Source organism: Macrobrachium nipponense, chromosome 4, assembly GCF_015104395.2.
Source record: "Macrobrachium nipponense isolate FS-2020 chromosome 4, ASM1510439v2, whole genome shotgun sequence".
NCBI classification, from domain to species: Eukaryota; Metazoa; Arthropoda; class Malacostraca; order Decapoda; family Palaemonidae; genus Macrobrachium; species Macrobrachium nipponense.
Genome location: NC_061100.1, coordinates 87,244,765 through 87,265,669, shown reverse-complemented (window position 1 = coordinate 87,265,669; position 20,905 = coordinate 87,244,765). Strand labels below are relative to the sequence as shown.

Below are 20,905 nucleotides of genomic sequence, written 5' to 3'. Positions count from 1 at the left end.
TGCCTCTTCTACCTATTGCCTCCCAACAGCAGTATTATCTCCCCCAAAGATTCAACACCGCTGAAATTGCAAGGAAGATTAATATACAAGACAGTAGGAAATCATAATAAAAAATTGGAGGGGTAGAAGGAATTAACCCCAAAAGCCTCCACATTACATGAAAAAATAAAAAAATGAACAAAAACAGGAGCAGCACAGAAAAATTATCTTTAAATGGTGGCAGCAGAAGAAAAAGTGACTAGTGTCAGTCTGGTGAGCAAGTTATTCTCCCCACCCACCTCCCTTAACCAAAAGTTAAATACCTTGTTGCCTAGTTCAAGAACTGATCTAGTTGCAATAAAGGATACTTCCATATAAATGACAGCTGCTACTATTTCCTTAAGGCCCATCCACACGGTTGAGCTTAGCTCGACGAACTCCGTTCAATGTGACGTCAGAAGCGAAGAAAAAGCGGTTGAGGTTCTGACTTTTCCTGCTTCTGACATCACATCGAACAAGGTTTGTCAGGCAAAGCTTGACCTTGTGGACGGGCCTTTAGGAACAAGGACTCTTGTTAAATAAATAAATAATAATAATGATAATAATAATGTTAATAATACGTAATAATAATGTAAACACAAAGCATTGGTTAAATTACTTACATAATACTATGTAAAATATTCACTTACTATTAATATGTGTAAATGCATTAAAAGCATACATTGCAACTGCAGTATGTACACTGCTGTACTGTAGCAGAAATATTTGGAATGTAACAGGTTACACCAGAACTTGCAAACATATAAGATGTCACACTGCATTTTGATGATATTGATGAAAAGCTCTTCACATTAAATGAACCAGAAAATTACCTTATTGGCTAAAGCTTACCAAAGGTAAAACCTGTGGTAGGCAGCGAGACGAGCACATGCAAGTCTGGCGAGAGTGAAACAAAGTTCAGGAAGGAGAGTTTGACTGGTTAGATAGGAGACACTAAGGAGGGTAGGGAGATACTCAAATATTTCTGTATTAATTAAGGTAGCTGCTCTTGACTTGGCTATCTCATGTCAGGGTATTTGTAAACAGATTGTAATTTGTATGAATACATGATTTTTAACATTCTTGACTTTTTATCCACAGATGGCAACAGCCTTTGTATGTTTGGTGGGCTGTACGCCTTGCTACAATCAGCTTATACCTGATTAATGTGACCTTCCAGCGCCATCACTTGTTTATCTGGTCTGTCTTCACACCAAAACTTCTTTATGAAGGTGCCCATTTGTTGGTACTTTGTATTCTCACATTTTTTATGTGGGGAGTTGAAAAAATATGTACAATCTTGGAAGTTAGCTATAGATTTGAGTAATTCATGAATACACTATTTTTATTTTTAAGATATTTAAATAAAAATGAGAAATCCCTGGTCTTTAATGTCATATGTTGTTATTGTACATGTGTCAAGGTTACAGAATTTGTTTATCTTTAATAAAAGTATGTAAGATAACTTTAATAAATGTATGTATGAGTTATGTCAGCATTACGTACTTAACTCTTCAACAATTTATGTCTGAATATTAATATATTTGTCATGAGTAAAGTCATAGTTAGCTGACTCACCCTGTTAGGGGATTTACCATTTGCAGTGTGCATTGTATAAGAATGTAGATGGTACTAACTAAATGTACTTTGCAGCATCTTTTCAGACCTCAGCTGCCTTTCCATTTTCATGTAATTTCTCCATTGGTTTCTTTTGGACTAGCCAACCAACTTCCTTCCTGATTTTCAGTTGCAATTTAAGAAGAGCCCTTTAAGTGTTTTGAAATATTGCCGATTGTTTTTTTTTATTTCTGTGCAATAATGAAAATACACAACTTAGATTAAGAATCTATCACTGAAATTTTATCCAATAGTTCCTCCTCCTAACTGTATATAGGTGTACAAGCTCTGCTAAAAGTTAAGCTTGAAGTACATTATGTTGTTGTACAGTTAATGGAATTTTAAATGAGGAAGAAATGAAACTTACTTTTGGCAAACGTCCAGTTTTCTTTCAACAAAAAGACTCATTACGAATGCAGTACAATAGGTAAAACATTTGATTTTTTTAAAAGCATTGTTATTGTCAATTTTCTCTTCAAAATTCAGTTCAAAAATCTCCCCTAATGAGTGTCAAGGATTTAGTAGCAAGTGACTATTTAGGTAGTCAATGTGGATTTTGCCAATTATTGTTGAATTTTTTCCTGAAGTTTTGATTCATAAATCTTCCCTCATGATTATCAAGTCTTCAGTAGCAAAAGACTTCGTTTATGAAGTCACTGTGAATTTTGGGTTTGTGGCAATATTGAAGGTTTTACCAAGTAAAATAAAATTTTCCCTAAAGTAAAAGAACTTTTAAGAAATGGATTTAAGAATTGGAAACTTAAAGTGAGGGATGATTTCCTTATTCAAGTGTACACTACATTCATGATTTGATACAAGTTTTAGGGGAAACCTAAACTCCATAAAGTAAAGCATGAAGAGATTTTTCAGTAAAGTTAGTTACTTTACTTTTGAGCAACAACCAGAGACTAAAATATACAGAACTAAGGAAAGAGGCTTTCTCAAATTAGTTTCTGAAAAGAATAAGTTATAAAGAATTTTATTTAATAGCTGATATTCCATCTGAACTCGAGTCAGGGGAGTTTTAAAAATTTTTTGGTCTTCACGATGTGTACAGAATCTGCAATAATGTGAAGCTTGACAATTTATCATTTGGCCAATGTTGAAGTGAACAACCTCATAAGGTAAAACTGAAGTAGGTAATATAATAATGGCAGAGAAGTATTTACCAAATGAAAACTACCTCACGCAAGCAACCTAGAATACACAGCATATTCAAGTCTTAATCTTTGCAGCATTGTATAGGGAGCAGTGGTAAAAGAGACTGGTCCCAAGCTGGATGATAGCAGATATGAATGTGGACTTTATAACTTGTATGGCATTACCATGCACAATACATTCATAATACAATGCTTTTCATAAACTTATGTACTCATACTGTCAAAAATTACGGTCATATATAAAAGAGTCAAGAGAGCACATTCAAATCCTAAGCGTATTAGATACTACCCCAAAGTTGGGCCAAGGTGCCTTCATTTTTCCCTCATATTAGGGCTAGTGGTGTATGGAGGCTGACTCAGGTCTTAACAATAGCTGGTCTAAATGTAGTTTGATAAAAAAAATGACAAATTTTAAATTAATTTGTATTTTTCATAATTAACAAACCTGCGGTCTTAACATAAGGGAGGGGTAGCCGACCTACCTTAACCCATTTTGGGTCCCCTCGAGTTTTCTCCTCCACTCTCTCAGTGTCCACTTCATCAATTAACTTACTCTCTGAGTTTAGTGAAACATCTATCTCTTCAAGGCAAAGTGAAGAAAATGATGGAAAAAGGAGCTGTGGAGATTGTTAAGGACATATCTGCAGGATTTCCCAAAGCTACGGGTGAATGGAGATCAGAAAGATTTTGTGCTCACATTAGATCTAAAGGATGCATATTTCTAGATTCAAATCCTTCAATCTTCCCAGAAGTATCTTTGCTTCAGTCTGGGAGTGTGTGTTCACCAATTCAAGGTTGTTTGCTACACTCTTTCAACTGCTCCACAAGTCTTCACCAGAGTTTTGCACCCTAGTTTTGACTTGGGCACATTCTTAAGGAATGTGGATCTTAATATACCTTGATGAATGGCTAGTCCCGGCAGATTCTTGGGTAAAGTTAATCCAAGATGGGGACTGTTATCAATTTTGTCACGGCTTAGGTATTGTGATAAATTTGGAAAAGTAAATCCTTACACCTAGTCAAAGAATTCTTTATCTGAGTATGCTGATAGACACAACAGCAGCGAGAGTATTCCCTTCAGACCAACGACAAGAAAAGTTCAGAAACTTTGCCCAGTTCTCCCTGTCCAAACAGATGCAACCTGCTCATCACTGGCAGGTAACTCTAGATTTCCTGTTGTCATTGGAGATGCTAGTTCATCACTTCGACTACACATTTCATCACCCCAATGGAGCTTAAGGAGTTTTAGTCCCCTTAAAAGGATCCTCCCTTGTTCCAAGTTACACTTTCTATAGAATATGTGAGGCAGGACCTAGCTTGATGGTTGGACAACAGGAACCTAACCATAGGGGTGCCTCTCAATTCTCCCCTTCCAGAGATCTTCTGTTCTTGGGCACCTCGTAAGAGGATTGGGGAGCACACTTGGACGAGATACTAACATCAAGAGTGTGGGATTACCAAGACGAACAGCTTCATAACATCCTGAAGCTGAGAGCAGCCTTCCTAGCACTTCAAGAATTTCAAGGTTGCACAAATTCTTATCAAATTTCCATCTAGTTCACATCTTGTATGTGCCCTTTCCCCATGATCTTCTGGACCATCCACTTCTCATCCTGCTACTCCAGAGCTACCAATAATCTGACTGAATGCTGCTCTTCTCCTCTTCCTCAGCATGTGCTCAGACCATCTACATTATTGAGCTCTCATTTTTCAGCCTCTGGAAACCTTTCTCAGTTACTGCATTAGTATCAATCTTCTCAGCACTCCGTCATGAACCTTGGCCTTTTGTCGCTTACACCTTTTAAAAATATTTTATGTTCTTTCTATGTGCCCACATTGACTGCTGAACATAGCATAAGTCTTATACACAACAAATTTTAGCTTTACTTACTAATTAGATCTATTTACCAGTAGTCCACCTATCTGTTTTATCCAGGCTGTTGCTGGTCATCTTCTCACTGGCGTCTGAGAACTCTCACACAATCCAACTGATTCCTGCAAGGTCTGTCCTTCCTCCACCATAATGCAATTCTCTAAATCTTCAATATGATCTTCTCGTATACTACACTCAAATATTAATTCCAAACAAAACTAATTATGAAATTGCACATATGGGTTATGAAAATAGTGAACATGATTGAAAGATAGTTCATCACTTTTAATATACATACAAATATATCTAAGAAAAACATAACTTCAGGCATTGTCTCTAAAACTACATGACATATGTCACTGTAACAATAAACAAAATTTACATTATGAACTTTCTCCCCAATTTCAAAAGACTGGAAGTGTGATTGAAAGTTCTGAAGAAAATCCCAAGACTTCATCAACTAAAAGAAACAGTTTATGAGATATTACTTACTACATTATGCTCTGGAACAAACATCAATTCAGCACCTTTACACCATTTTACCAAAATTTTGATCTTGGTAACAAGCAGTGCAGTCTTACAAATAACACTGCTTGTAAAACTCAAAATCCTTTTACAATTCAGACTTAGACAGCAACACTATCAAATATGAAATATTTATTGTACACTACAACAGTTACCATTATGTCTTCAAAACACAATCTTGAAACCCACATCAATCAGAAATGACAAACTACTTCACAAATTCTAAATTGTAAAAAGAAGTGCAGACAATGCTTACAGTGTATAGCAACCATATACTATACTTTCCTTTCAAAACCATTTATGCAGTAGTGCAGGAAATAAGCAACTTTAAAAAGACTATGCAGCAATTAAGAGAGAAAAGTTAAAGAGGTTTCATTTACACCCTATAAAAGATCATTATATATTACAAAGAAGGATTTAGTAAAAATTAAAGATAATACGTACCATTAAAGGTGAACCTCGCTCTTAAGGCAGCAGTTCAATTGTCATAAAAGACAGTAACCTTTCTTTCATATTCTAGCAAAACTTAGAAAAAGTAAGAACATATATCAACTCATAAATTCCAAACTTATAAGTTGGAATAGTAATTTGAACCATACAAAAAGCTAGTTAGAGTTTGATACTCGAGAACTACTGACAAGTTACAAAATTATCTGTTAAAACCAGAACAACTTCTTGTGAAGTTTAACATCAATAAAATCAATTCTGATATTTAAAAACTATTGTTCACTTTCCTATACACTGTACCCAGCTGATGTATTATATTAGCCCATTCCTCATTTGCTGTTCAAGAAATACCATAAATGGCATAATATTTTCAATGTGCCCTTTTGTTTGCAGCAAACTAGATGTCACAAATAAAATTTTGTAATCCATTCCATCTTGGTAGCCTAAATGCCTATGCATCACATTTTTGGGGCAGATTTGATCTCAAGCCAAGCAATGGATACTATGACATATACATTACTACAACTTCATTACAACCAATGATCTTCATATCAATCATATTCAAGAAAAAGTTGAACATAAAATATTTGTTTACACAAAAAATACACTATATTTGTTTACAGTGAATGATTTCCTGATATACACTATTTGCTGAAACAAAGATATTTTTCTTTTGATGTGAATTGTTAATACAATGTTCTCTTTAATGTATATGATATATACCTATTTAAAGAATATTGTTATGAAGCACTGTCATTGTAGTCTTTCAAATGTCATACTTTAATATTTTTGTGACTTGTTATGCTGTAAATGTCAGACATTTTTAAAACTACTAGATATATATACTATAATGTTACAATCTTTAGCATATGTGTCATACATTCCAATTTTTACAGTGCATTTCTTATCTTGTATTTCATCACTAAATTATTCTCAAGTTCTTGAATAAAAACGAATTTAAATTAACAAATTTTTTCAATCTATTTCCAAAAACTGTAGCAACATAAATAAAAAAGCATTATTGTTTATTTGTTTTCAACCCTTTTACAGCTGCTCAGCTTATTATGGGGCTCAAGGTTTCTGACTAACCTACTCCACTTCACTTTTCTGCACCTCTGTTCTTGTCAAGCCTCTTTTAAAATCCCAGATGCAGTACGATTTCCAACACTATGGTGTCATTCTCCCTTGCCCTTTCCACTTTTTCTTATAATTTAACCTTAAAATTTTCCTATACCTTTTCAACCATTTTTTTTTTATATTATTCGCCTGCCTCTCCTCTTCTATATCACATCTCTCATTATTCAACATTCTCATCTAAATCAGATCTAAATTGTTTTGTTTTTTAAATTTCCCATGTCTCGCCTACACATCATCACCGGTCTTCGCTACTTTAAATGCTTTATGTACACATTACTTGATGTAATACTAACTGATCACTGAATGGTAAGGCAAGACTATAGATTATTGAAATTTTTCTCTTATTTTAAATAATCATCCCAAACAAGTCCTGCCACAAACAAAACGTTCACACCCTAAGTTTAGTAATTATTTGTAGTGTTTGTCAAATGATATTTTAAAAAATTACTTAAGCTATGTTCAAAATACGTTACAGACCAAAATAATCTATAAATGATACTCTTACATTTCATACTTAGAGAGAAATATTTATTTTAACTAAACTAGAGTGATAAGAGAAGGCGTGGCAATAATTTACACTATATTTACAGTTACTAAGTAAAAATTAAAAGAAATGCTGGCTAATCCTAGGTTGATTAATACCAAAGTAGATTTCGACAGAGCAAATTTTCAGTGAAATGGTCTTTTTGAAAGGTATTAAAATTATATGGCTTGCATTTCACCAAATGCTCTACAAATTTAATCTCTGCCTCATAACATTACTATACTCTTAACATGAAGATTTTATGTGCCACATTCCTTAAAGTAATCTGAACAAAAAGTGAACAAAAAGAAAAAATATATGTATTACTTACAAAGAAATGCACTTCCCTCACTTTCATTTTTGCACTACTTTTGTAAGATGTTTTCAGCCAAAATGTTAAAGCTTTTATTCTTTCATTCCTTTCTCCTGGTAAATATTTCTCTTTCTTAGCCACCTCAAACTGCAACCTAAATCCTTTAGTAAAACTATACAACATGTCTGAGTGGCAGCGAATATTCTGTGATTTCAGTATTGACAAAAGTAAGTGATTATCTGCTCACTGAAGTATAAAAAGAACCCTCTCTAATAACTTGCAAAGAATAAGAAGTGGTTGCTGAACACTGCAAGGATCATTACTGCAGTTAAATGATCACCTTGAATGGTGCTTTTAGCACAAAAGGTCCCTAATTACTTTAGACACCATGTAGTGCACTTGATTACCGTTTACTTACAACTACTAAATTTACAGATATTAACCTTTTAAAGAAGTCTATATAAACTGTTCTTATACCACTAATAACAGACTTTATATAATATACAAACACTTTTAACTGGTAAAACGAACCTCTTTACAAAAGAAAAGCTTTTACAAATATATTACTATTGGTACTACTGCAATACTTCAAATTCTTCATCATCTTCAGATTCAAAATGGTGATCTTCAAGTTCCATACCTGTTGAGGTGAACATTTAAATTATTAAATCAAATCTAATTTAAAAATACATACAGGCAATCCCAAACTTATCTTGGAGTCTGAGGTGTCTGAGGTGCGACAAAAGTCAGAAAATGATATAAGTCAGAAGACCATATTAAAAAATTTATAAAAATCTTAAGTGATGAACATGGAAAAACAAGTGAGGCCTTGTATGGTATTGCTACACAGCATGAGCGACCCTCTGGGTCATTGTCCAGTCAACTACATGCTTAGAAACTAGGTCCAGTCTTTTGTTGCTTACAGTGCCATAAGACTGAAATGACGTAACTTTGGAATATCTGCCATGACCCAGAACCAGTTTTTTAAATAATATATTTGCCAATATATTATTGGCAAATATATTATTTGCTGTACGATCAGAACTACTCAAGTTGAGTCCAATGTAACCCGGGGACTGCCTTATCTCACAACAATCATATTCCTGGTACAAAGTACTCAAGAGGACCATCATTGCACAAATTAGGGCTTAAAAACTGGTACAAATTCATTACCATTAATTACTGATATAGGAAACTGGTGAGCATCACTGCTACCTAACACCACTGCCAGTTCTTTTTAGTTTTCTAATTACATGTACTTTTGGTTTTTAATTTTGTTACCTTAAATATCCTGACGTAATGAAATGATTCCAAAGAATTATTGTTGTTGCCAAATCATAAAATGTAAAAATAGAAAAACTGTCATAAGCAATATTTAACAGGCTTTGTACATCAGATGCACAGGCATAGGGACATGAAGAAACTGCCGAAATAGGAAATTGTTAAACATAACCAGCTGTAAGCGATCCAATGCTTCAAATATATTTAAGTGGAGTGACAAGTAAAAATGAGAAAATTGAACTCTTCCACTTTCAATTCTGGTAAAGAATGATACTGTTTGAATCGACAGAGAAGCAGCCTAAGCACTTTGGAAAGTTTTACCGGAGTTTATTAACCATATGAGCAACCAGCGCAAAATATGATATGCCTTTCTTATGGCCCTACAATGTCTTGAAAATTGTTCTCAACTATTCCCAAAAGCATTATGTAGATACTTTCTGGTTTTTAAGATCATCCTTGTCTAGTGCTAATATTCAATGACTCTTCATTAGACTAAGTAGGAGTGTGTGTATATTTTTTGTTTTAGAAAAGCTGTCTTAATTTCTTAGATCATCATTTTCTATTTTTTTTGTGCACAATTCCTATTTAAAAAATTTTTATTTCATATCCTTACTAAGAAAAGTACTGTGATCAGAGTTAAAAGTCCACTGATATTCTTGCTATGAATAAAAATAAAACACTGGCAATAAAATCTGGTAAAACAGATAGCAAATAAATCCCAATCGGTAATGAACCAGTTATGATAAAGTTGGTAACTTTCAAACCATAGTACATATGTCCCAAAACACCATTGCCTTCCAGAAGCCTATTTGGTACTTCGATAAAATCTTGTAAGACACTACATAAACCATTTGTGATTCCAAAGAGATGAGGACTGCCACTCACGAGAGTGCACCCCAATTTCTTCATCAACTGTCTGAAACTAGTTTTTGCACCAGTCTTCTAGTGATAATATTTGTTACCAGTTTTATTTCCCATTCATTGCTTGCATCATATCCATTCGTGTTTTACTATGCTCTTCCTCATGAGACAGTTTCATTAGTGTTTCGGTTTACATGCCCAATTCCTTCCCAAATATGCCATGGCATCAGATGAGTGACACTATATAGCTCCCAACATCTACACAGTTAATTCTAATCCTGAGCAAACTCTGTCTTCATCTTTCATGCTGTTCTTTTTTTTTTCGTACCCAAAAGCCTAATTAACGTTCACTGAGTCTGTATTTACATTGAAGTATTAACTCTTTAGTTATGCCATCATGAAATTAATTACAAACCTCACTGCCAGGTTGGTAGGCATGATTGCCTTGTCAACAGTAGATTACCAGGGCAATTAAATCATGAAAAGAAAGTGTTTTTACCTCTCAAAATGAGAATTGCAATACATCTCTCAACTGTGGTTCAAAATTACATTAGGACTTTGCTATCCTATTCCCGACAGCAACACAACTGTACATTCAACCCCTGATTATTTGCAGTTCAGGATGGGTGGATTCACCTAATGTGAGAATATTTCTGTGGAACATAACTCCAAATAATTCACAAAAAATATATCTATTCACAGATTTTTTTATGCAGAATATCTAAAATATTCACTAATTATTTTAATTTAATTTTCTTGACCAAATACATTTTTAAAATAAAATAATGATTTACATACTAATTTTCAAATACACATTAATAATAATGTAAACACAGAAAAATATCAATTTTTTTTTTAATTGTTGCCAAATGATGTGGATATTTCAAACAGCTCCCAGGAAAGATAATGCAGCTTGGGAAGCTGAAATACCTAGGTGCAATGCTACTTGACATGCTCTTGGCTGGCATTTGCAAAGAAGCCAATCCAGGGGCACCAGTCATTTTCCTTGGTGCTGATCGGCTGTATAACTCCCTCCCCCCCTCAGACTGTCTCGTGGGGATGCACTACAGAAGCCTGCATCTCTGCCAGTTCACTGTGTAGACCAATGCTGTTTCACTGCATATCTGTGTACTTTCCATATCTCTGTGTCTCGTTTTTAATCTTTGTTTATATTTCTTAATGGACAAAAAGAATAACAGAATGGGTCCCTAGAGGTTGCAAACAAAGCAGGGGAAGGAAGAGAAGACGATGGATTGACGAGCTAAGAAAATCTGTGGGTATAGACTGGCAGAGAAAGACCATAAACAAATGGGAGTGGAAGGATATGTCTGAGGCCTTTGTCCTGCAGTGGATTAGCAATGGCTGGTGATGATGATAATGAGTTATAGTAACTGACATTGGTATATGGCTATTTCTCAATTCTATTGTATGTCATTCCATGCTGTTGTTTATGTCAGTGTCTTGCACACAGTAAGTGGCTCTTAATTATAAGAAATAGTGATGAACTCTTGGGCATGTCACAAGGCTGGTAAGCCTGATTTAAAGTATAAAGATTTGCATTTAACCTAATGAACTTTTGCTTCTATAAGTTACAAGCTAATTCAGATATAATATGAATTATCAACCCTATCTACCAAAACTGACAGGCACAAAATGCCTTGCCTAGTGTAATCACAAAAATACATCTCACACTATACACAATATATATGATTAAATGTTTTTGGATGAAATTTTAATGATCACAAGATCAGATGACACGAGTATACAGGCAGTCCCTGGGTTACGACGGGGGTTCCGTTCTTGAGACGCGTCGTAAGCTGAAAATCGTCGTAAGCCGGAACGACGCTTGGAAATATGTCTTAAAACTAATAAAAAGTTATAAAAACCTTACTTGTAATCCTTTGGTTACACTACATGTTGTTTCCTGTAGTTTTATGTACAACCTGGAGTTATTTTCATAAAAGAATGCTGGTTCTTGAAGGTAAAAACTATTGTAATCCTCTGGTGACACTACATTCTTGAAGTTTTATGTACAACCTGGAGTGATTTTGCCAAATCTTGAGGGCTACAAGAACAGCTGATTACTATTTACGTATCATATAGACTAATTAAAGTAAACGTATCTTTAAATAGGCTTATATATTAGTATCAACAAAACATTTCCTGCCATGAGTCAGAGGCAGTTTAATGAAACGAACACTTCTCTGTCCTATTTGTTCAGAAAATAAACGTTACGTCAATCCCCGAGACCATTGTTGCCAAGGCGTCTCTCTCTCTCTCTCTCTCTCTCTCTCTCTCTCTCTCTCTCTCTCTCTCTCTCTCTCTCTCTCTCTCTCTCTCTCTGATCAAATTACACTGGAACCTTGAAATACGATTGCCCTAATATACAAATGTTTTGAGATACAACAGAAAATTTGCGAAAATATAAGCTTTGATATACAACGAAATATTTGAGATATGATTTTGCGATGAGTGTTAGTTGTATAGGCGACCGATAAATGGCATTCAGTCTGTTTGTTTGTTGGTGCTGCATGTTAACACGTTGTTTAGTTCGTTGTATTTGTGCCTATTTTTTGTGTTATTTTGTCTATTTTATTATTAACCATGGGTCTCAAAGCTAAAGACAAAGCAGGTGATAAGAAAAAACCGAAGAAAATGATTTCGATGGAAGCAAAACATGAAATTATAGCAAAGCATGAACGTGGCATTCGTATCGTCGATTTGGCAAACGAGTATGGTCGAAATCCTTCTACAATATCCACGATCATCAAGCAGAAGGAAGCTATAAAAACCTTCCAAAGGCATCACCATTATTTCTAAACTACGAACTGATTAAAAAAAATAAATAAAAATTAGTTTAGTAATGTTATTTCATTTGAGTTTATTACGTAGTTATTAGTGTACATACGTAAATAAAAAGAGAACAAATCGTTCCCTGCCACCCTTCCCTACCTCCTCCCCCTGCTGGCCTCACGTCATCTTTCGTTGTGGTAAGTAAAATTCCTTTCTTTTTGTATTGATTTTATTAACATTTATTATCATTTATCACATTGCTATGTTATTTTATCATTATGTGTGTTATTACTCATTTATTTGTGTATAAATTGTGTATATTATATGTAATTTAGCTGTGTTTAGGTGTGGTTTCATAGTGCTAGAACGGATTAATACATATTACATTATTTTTAATGGGAAAAAATGCTTTGAGATACAACTGTTTTGATATACGGCGATGGTAATGGAACAAATTAAATTCATATGTCAAGGTTCCAGTGTACTGGATAATGTCTCTCTTTGGATACTTCGATTTTGCCAAATCTTGAGGGCTACAAGAACAGTTGATTACTATTTACGTATCATATAGACTAATTAAAGTAAACGTATCTTTAAATAGGCTTATATTATTTGTATCAACAAAACATTTACTAGCATGAGTCAGAGGCCGTTTAACGAAACGAACACTTCTCTGTCCTTAACTCGGAGCGTCGGAAGAACCGCCCCCTCCCTTCTCGCCTACCTCTCTCTCTATCTCTCCTCTCTTCTCTCTCTCCTCTCTCTCTCTCTCTCTCTCTCTCTCTCTCTCTCTCTCTGATCAAATTACTGGATAATGTCTCTCTTTGGATACTTGGAATTTGCGTTGTAATCTAACCAGAAACTTCATTTTGTTATTGTTACTGGAAACAAGCAATGATTTTTTCATTATTTGCGCTTTTGGACTGTTATATATAAACTTTGCGCACCGCAAGCTAGTATGTATTCATTAGCTCGGAAACTAGTTCCGCATGTGAGGCGTCACTAAAAAACATAGAAAAATACGACATAAAAAGTGTCGAAAATCATCATAACCTCAAAATTTTTGTTGTAATCTAACCAGAAACTTATTTTTATTAATATACTGTGCTAAACTATAAAGGATTTTTATCATAGTATGCGTTTTTTAAAAGCGTCGTTAACTCGGAGCGTCGGAAGCGTCAGCGTCGTAACCTCGGAACAAGCGTTGTAACCCAGGACGGATTTTTCCATTGAATTTCTGGGCTCAGCTCGTGTCGGCCTATGAAAGTATCCTTAATATCATTCTTTCTAGGTAAAATTAGCCTAAAATTACCAGAGAAAAACAAAATTAAGAAAATGTCAGTAAAACTGACTCGCTCACTCTTAAAAAGAAGTGTCGGTATGATAAAGGGGCGAGTGTGGAACACTACCACGAGCCAAACACCAATTAGAACTTCCTGTCAGAATCCCCCCAAGAGAGAGCTGATACCAACGGGCGATGCAGCCTCTACTACTACTACTAGAGGACGCCACGGACAGCAGCGCCCCTAGCGGACATCCTTAAATTTTAGCGCTTGCGACAAGTCGCCATTTCTTGTGCTTGTGCATCTTTTTGGATTTTACTCGTAATTCTACGATGGAACGCTCTGCTATTGCCACGGCTAAGTTAAGTAACTCATAAGTAACGTTTTACCATAGTTTTATCTTCCGGGTACCAGTATTTTCCTCTTAATAGGTCATATACGGTTCCCCGGTTGTCTCGTGGCGGCCATGCCGCCTCGTAAGAATTCCCGGTCCTCCATACTGGGACTTCTTATACTTATGGGCTTACGTTATCACATTCATTGTTTTACATCGAGTTTTAGCTAGTTCAGCCCTCCTACCATTCTCCTAGCTTGGTATTTAGGGCTATTATCATTATTTCCGGCCCAGCATCCCGGCTCTTGCTCTACATCGGCTATCGCTGGCTCCGAGTAGGCTCCTGTTTTTCGGAACAGTCTGTCTCCTCCTGGGCTTCTTTCTCTTTTACTAAAAGTGTCTCTTCCACCTTTCGATGTATTTTTATTTATTTATTTAGGGTGTTAGGCTAGCCTAGGTGCTTGTTCCATGTATTGGTACAGCTTGGTTCACGTGGCCCTACCACGGTTGTGTTGCTCGCGGCCTAGGCCACTTGCGGTCACGTGTTCCATTGCACCTTACCCTGCCCCTTCCCTCCCTCTCTGATATAGGGAGGAGCTGGGGGACCCCTTGGTTGTTATGACAACCTCATCGCCTTCTCTCACACTTTCGGAGGTGACCAGGGGTCCTCCCAGCGGGGGGTATAGGGCGACCACTATGAGGTACCGGGTCTCCATGCGGGTAGTGGGTGAGGCGGGGAGGAGTAGGCCATCCTTCCCCCTTTTTCTCGCTCCCGCCGTGTTTCGCCGTGACCTCCCTCCTCCCCTCCCCAGTTGCTCAGCCACCTCCCTTACGTTACGGAAGGAGCCTTCCGTCGCAGCCGGGGCACCTTTGGTTATAGGTTACTGGCTCCGCTAGCGGGCAGGGTGGGCACTACGAGTGGTCGGTTGCTTGCCTACTATATCCTTATATCTCTCCGCCGTTACCGGAAGGGAGCTTACCCTTACCTACGCACTCTTCTAGTAGACGGGTGGAGAGAAGTTGTTTTATTTCTGTTATTTTAAGGATATATACCCTATTCTAAGATATTTTACAATGAATTGTGTGTTATTATTGTTATTTTATCAACCATCCCCGCCTTTTTCCGTCGTGGTTTCCATTACCACCACTCCTAGTTGGTTGATTCTGGCTTCCGCCATCGGCGGAGCCATAGCCTATCTTCCAACCTGGTTACCACACGTATTTTTGGCGGGGCCTCTGGTTTTATCTAACTTTATCGCTCCGGCACCAGCGGAGCATATGTTAGACTGTAAGTGTTTACTTGGTACTCATGTGCTTTTTCACTTACAGGCTACCAACTGCCAGGTCCCAGCTTGTAATGCGACGCTTTACGACCCCTGTGGACATGACGAGTGCAGGTCCCACGCCCCTTGTGCCACGTCGTTCAACGAGTTGATCGTCTGGCACCCTGAGGCCTGCGCTATATGCTACGACCTAGTCGGTCAGCTGGGAGATGGGGTAAGTCCATTATAGACTTACTTATGATTTTACTAACAACTTCTAGTCGTAAGTTTGTTAACCCCTTTCCACAATTGGCAGCTAATCTCACCTTTCTTTCAGGCTAGCGGCGTGAGGGAAGTCGCCCTCGCCACCCTGAAAGCGTGGGTGGGCGGCTTTGGGAAAAACGCCGCCAAGGGCCAGCCCTACATTTTGGATAGGAAGCTGGCCATCCAGATCTTCCCCGCGGGCAAGTCGACGGGTTACGTCGACCCCTCGTCCGCTGCCCCACTGATAGCCTCCATTCAGCAAGAAACTCCAGCAATAGTTGGGGTCGTAGCCTCACAGGAGTCGGTTCCGGACGTCGCTGCCCTGGACCTTAACTTAGAGCCCATGGCGGTAGGTGGGGAGGATTTGTTGGTTGAGGTAGGTATGTCGGGCGCCCAAGGTCTTTCCTTGGGCGCTCCTGGATCTTCTCCTGTCCCCTCTTCTTCTGCTTCTTTCCAAGGCTTTGTGGGATCTGAGATCCCTAGTCGCTCTCCCGCTCTCTCTGTACCTCCTAAGGAGAAGGGAAAGAGAGAACCGAAGACCTTGTCTAAGTCGACTTCTAGGAAGTCGTCTTCGTCTTCCTCGGCTAAGAAGTCGTCGACTTCTTATGCCGATGCGGTGAAGACAAAGCCGGGCTCTTCCCATTCGAAGAGCTCCAGAAGCAAGGCTTCGAAGGAGAAGGCTCGCACGAAACATCATTCCGAGTCACTGCCTTCTCCCGCCTCCGCTGCTTCCACTCCGGCTATGCCGGAAGGGGTAGCAAGCACCAGCACCTGCGATCCCTCTCCTGTCTCAGCAGGGGTGATGGAACAGGTGGGCGTGCTGGTAGGCTCCCAAATTTCCGCACTGGGAACGCGGTTCGAGCAGATGTTTGCCCAACTGTCAAACAGTCTGTCTCAAACTGGACAGTCAATCCAGGATCTCTCTAATAGAATGAGAGAGAATGAGGACCGAGTAGCTGGGCTAGCTCAGGCTCCTCCCCCAGTCTCCCCTGCATCTAGCACGGGGATTCTTCAACTCCCACCTTATGACTCCTTGCCAGCTTTCTCTATGAGAACCCATGGAGAGTAGCTGCCTTACGCTTGCCATTCAAGGACGGGATGATTTCTATCCCGGAGTGTGGAACTCGAAGGATTGAGGACTTCGAGTTCTACCCTCCGGGTCTGTCGCAGCCTTTCATCGGGTATGCTAGGCTGACGCCAACGGCTCTCACGAGAGAAGACAAAATCTCTAAGGAGTCAGTCCTTTACAGTAGAGATCATGCCCAGCGGGAATGGGTTCACTGCCTTGAGGATTGGGAGTGTACTAACACTAGACTCCAGGCTTTCAAGAGTCCCTTCACTATTTTCGCGACGGAAGAGGACGTCTCTCTTCCATTCGCCACGAAATTAGTGGAGAAGTCTCTTCAGGCAGTCCTCAAGGATGAGCCATTCACAGTTGAGGGAGGCGGAGTCTACTTCTCCTCTCTTCCCCGCCTTCGGAGAATTGTGGGAAAACCTGCCAGCTACATTCACGCTGGGTAAACTCAAGCCGGACTGCGCCATGGACCAGTTCGGTGAGAAGTTACCTAGGCTGCCGGATTCCCTAATCCAGGCAGAGTTCGATGCGCGGACTAGGTTTGGCAGGTCCCTCAATTCCCTCATCATCACTGAAATGGCTGCCCTTTCCTACGCTTCGGAACCGCTGTTCAAGATTCTGGCTAAATCTCAGTTTCAGACGGTTCTGACGGACGCCTTTGACTTCTTCCAGGCTAGGAGGAACTGCCGGAAGCATGTCCTTCAAGAGTGCACAATCAGGCATGAGCCTAATAGACTCTTGGCTGCAAGCATGTGGGGAGCGGATCTCTTCCCAGAGTCCGCAGTGAACGAGGTCCACCACGAAGCTGCTAGACTCAACCAGAGCCTTAGAGCTAGGTGGGGTATTTCCTCAAAGAGGAAACAGGAATCCGTCCCCACTGCTGGCAAGAAACCAAAGAAGGCTGGTAAGAGGTTCCAGCCTTATAAAAGACTCCAACAACAGCAGCAATTTGTGCAGGCAGTCCCAGTTACCCAACAGGGACAACCTTCCACCTCTAAACAGAACCAACCTTTCCTCCTGGTGCCCCAACAATCTCAACCATCCACTTCCTACGCTATCTCGCCGGCCTTCAACCCTGCCTATGAAGCTCAAGGCTACTCTCAACCGAGAGGTAGGGGGAGAGGTTACTTTCGTCAGCGTGGCGCAGGAAGGGGCACGAGGAGTAGACAGTTCAGAGGAGGGCGTGGTGGCCAACCCGCCCATCAGCAATGAGGCTCCCCAGGTAGGAGGGAGGCTGTTCCTCTTCCGCCACAGGTGGGGGTTCAGCAATTGGGCACAGAGCATAGTGTCCAAAGGATTAGGCTGGAGTTGGATCAAAGATCCCCCTCCAATCAAATCATTTCATCAGGTACCGTCAAAGGAATTGATAGATTACGCGGAAGAACTCCTTCAGAAAGGAGCTATTGCGAGAGTCAAACATCTAAAATTTCAAGGGCGCTTATTCAGCGTGCCAAAGAAAGGCTCAACAAAAAGAAGGGTAATCTTAGACTTGTCAAAGCTAAACTCTTTCATTCGCTGCGACAAGTTCAAGATGCTTACCCTCTCGCAAGTAAGGACCTTACTGCCGCGTGGAGCCGTCACATGCTCCATCGATCTTACAGACGCATACTATCATATCCCTATAGCCAGACACTTCCGCCCATTCCTAGGGTTCAGGTTAGGGAACCAGACATTCTCATTCAAAGTGATGCCCTTCGGTCTGAATGTAGCCCCCAGGGTATTCACAAAGATAGCAGAAGTGGTTGTACAACAATTGAGAGCTCAGGGAATAATGGTAGCGGCATACCTCGACGATTGGTTGATCTGGGCACCAACAGTCGAGGAATGTCTCGAAGCTACCAAAAAGGTAGTTCACTTTCTGGAACATCTGGGGTTCCAGATAAACAAAACGAAATCCAGACTTACTCCGGAATCTCCGTTTCAGTGGCTAGGAATCCAATGGGATTTGTCTTCCCACAATCTATCAATTCCAGTGGCCAAACGGAAGGAAATAGCAAAATCTGTCAGGCAATTCCTCAAATGCAAACAAACGTCAAGAAGAAACCAGGAGAGAATCCTAGGGTCTCTTCAGTTTGCTTCGGTAACAGATATCCTTCTGAAAGCAAGGCTGAAAGATATAAATCGAATTTGGCGGTCAAAAGCAAACTCCAAATATCGAGACAAGTTGTCAGTAATTCCACAGATCCTTCGCAACCAACTACGGCCTTGGTCAAAAGTAAAGAACTTAGCCAAGAAAGTACCCCTTCAATATCCCCTCCCAGTACTAACCATTCACACGGACGCATCCCTGTCCGGGTGGGGGGGATACTCTCAGTTCAAACAGGTTCAGGGGACTTGGTCAGTTCAATTTCGCCAGCTCCACATAAACGTGTTGGAAGCAATGGCAGTCTTTCTTACTCTGAAGAGACTGCTTCCCCCGAAGAAGTCTCATCTAAGGCTAGTTTTGGACAGTGCAGTGGTAGTTCATTGCATCAACAGAGGAGGGTCCAAATCCAAACATGTGAACCATGTCATGATAGCCATCTTTGCATTGGCAAGCAAACACAAATGGCATCTGTCTGCCACTCACCTGGCAGGAGTAAGAAATGTGATAGCAGACGCTCTGTCCAGGTCAGTTCCTCTGGAATCAGAGTGGTCTCTGGACGTCGGGTCATTCCAGTGGGTAAGCCGGAGAGTCCCAGGTCTCCAAGTGGATCTCTTCGCCTCACAAGCGAACCACAAGCTCCCTTGCTATGTGGCCCCCAACCTGGACCCTCTGGCTTATGCCACGGACGCCCTGTCGTTGGATTGGAATCAGTGGAGGAGAATTTATGTTTTTCCTCCAGTGAATCTTCTCTTGAAAGTCCTAGACAAACTAAGGTCTTTCAAAGGGATAGTAGCTCTGATTGCACCGGACTGGCCCAAGAGCAACTGGTATCCTCTTCTCTTGGAATTGGGTCTCCGACCTCAACGGATCCCCAATCCCAAACTGTCACAATCAGTACAAATGAGGACTGTGTTCGCTTCCTCAGGAACTCTCCAGACCCTAACTTTATGGACTTCATGAAGTTTGCGGCTAATAAAGATGCTGACATTGATCCACAGAATATTCTCTTCCTAGAATCAGATAAGAGAGAGTCAACCATTAGACAATATGACTCAGCTGTTAAAAAATTAGCATCTTTCTTGAGAGAATCGAACACTACAACCATGACAGTTAATTTGGCTATATCCTTTTTCAGATCCTTATTTGAAAAAGGTTTAGCTGCTAGCACGATTACTACTCATAAATCGGCTTTGAAGAAAATCTTTCAAGTAGGTTTTCAGATAGATTTGACTGAATCTTATTTCACATCTATCCCGAAAGCCTGTGCTAGACTTAGACCTTCCCAGAGGCCTACTACAGTTTCATGGTTCTTAAATGACGTCCTCAAACTAGCTTCAGATACTGACAACTCATCTTGTACATTCATAATGCTTCTGAGGAAGACATTATTCTTATTAAGCCTAGCCTCAGGAGCTAGAATTTCAGAACTGTCGGCTCTATCCAGGGATGCGGGTCATGTGGAATTCCTCCCCATCAGGAGAAGTTCTACTTGCTCCGGATCGTAGCTTTTTAGCCAAAAATGAAGATCCTCTTGCAAGGTGGGCCCCTTGGAAGGTTATCCCACTTCCACAGGATCCTTCTCTCTGCCCAGTATCAACTCTTAGAGCCTTTCTATCTCGTACTTCTTCTAGATCCTCAGGTGCTCTCTTCATGAGAGAAAAAGGTGGTACTTTATCAGTTAAAGGTATTAGGCAGCAAATCCTTTACTTTATTAAACAAGCCAACCCTGAGTCATTCCCAAAAGCGCATGATATCAGGGGAGTAGCCACCTCAATTAATTATTTCCAACATATGAATTTTGAGGATCTTAGAAAGTACTGGATGGAAATCCCCGACAGTCTTTAAACGGCATTATTTAAAGTCCTTGGAATCTTTAAAGTTTTCAGCAGTAGCAGCGGGAAACATAGTTTCCCCTGATGCTGTTTAGTAGTTGTAGTATAGATCCAGGTCTCCTTTCTACCTACATAAACCAACATGCCTCACCCTATCGTCAGGCTACTCAACATCATAGCCTTAGCCGTTGTATCATATAGTGGTTTGTACCTTATTTTTT

The 20,905-nt window shown here is 39.4% G+C and overlaps 2 protein-coding genes across 8 annotated transcripts in view; one reads left to right on the top strand and one right to left on the bottom strand.

Annotated features, from left to right (window-relative positions):
- The window catches only part of LOC135211432 (GPI ethanolamine phosphate transferase 2-like), a 468,113-nt gene extending 463,339 nt beyond the window's left edge, over positions 1-4,774 (top strand). The window contains exon 13 of the mRNA XM_064244742.1: positions 1,120-4,774. Within this exon, the coding sequence (XP_064100812.1) occupies positions 1,120-1,345 (226 nt within the window). The 3' untranslated portion in view covers positions 1,346-4,774. The remainder of the gene's footprint in view (positions 1-1,119) is intronic.
- A 153-nt stretch (positions 4,775-4,927) lies between these two features.
- The window catches only part of LOC135210991 (cysteine protease ATG4B-like), a 196,565-nt gene continuing 180,587 nt past the window's right edge, over positions 4,928-20,905 (bottom strand). For all 7 annotated transcript variants that reach the window (XM_064243997.1, XM_064243994.1, XM_064243996.1 and 4 more), the window contains one exon: positions 4,928-8,253. In XM_064243997.1, the coding sequence (XP_064100067.1) occupies positions 8,189-8,253 (65 nt within the window). In that variant the 3' untranslated portion in view covers positions 4,928-8,188. The remainder of the gene's footprint in view (positions 8,254-20,905) is intronic.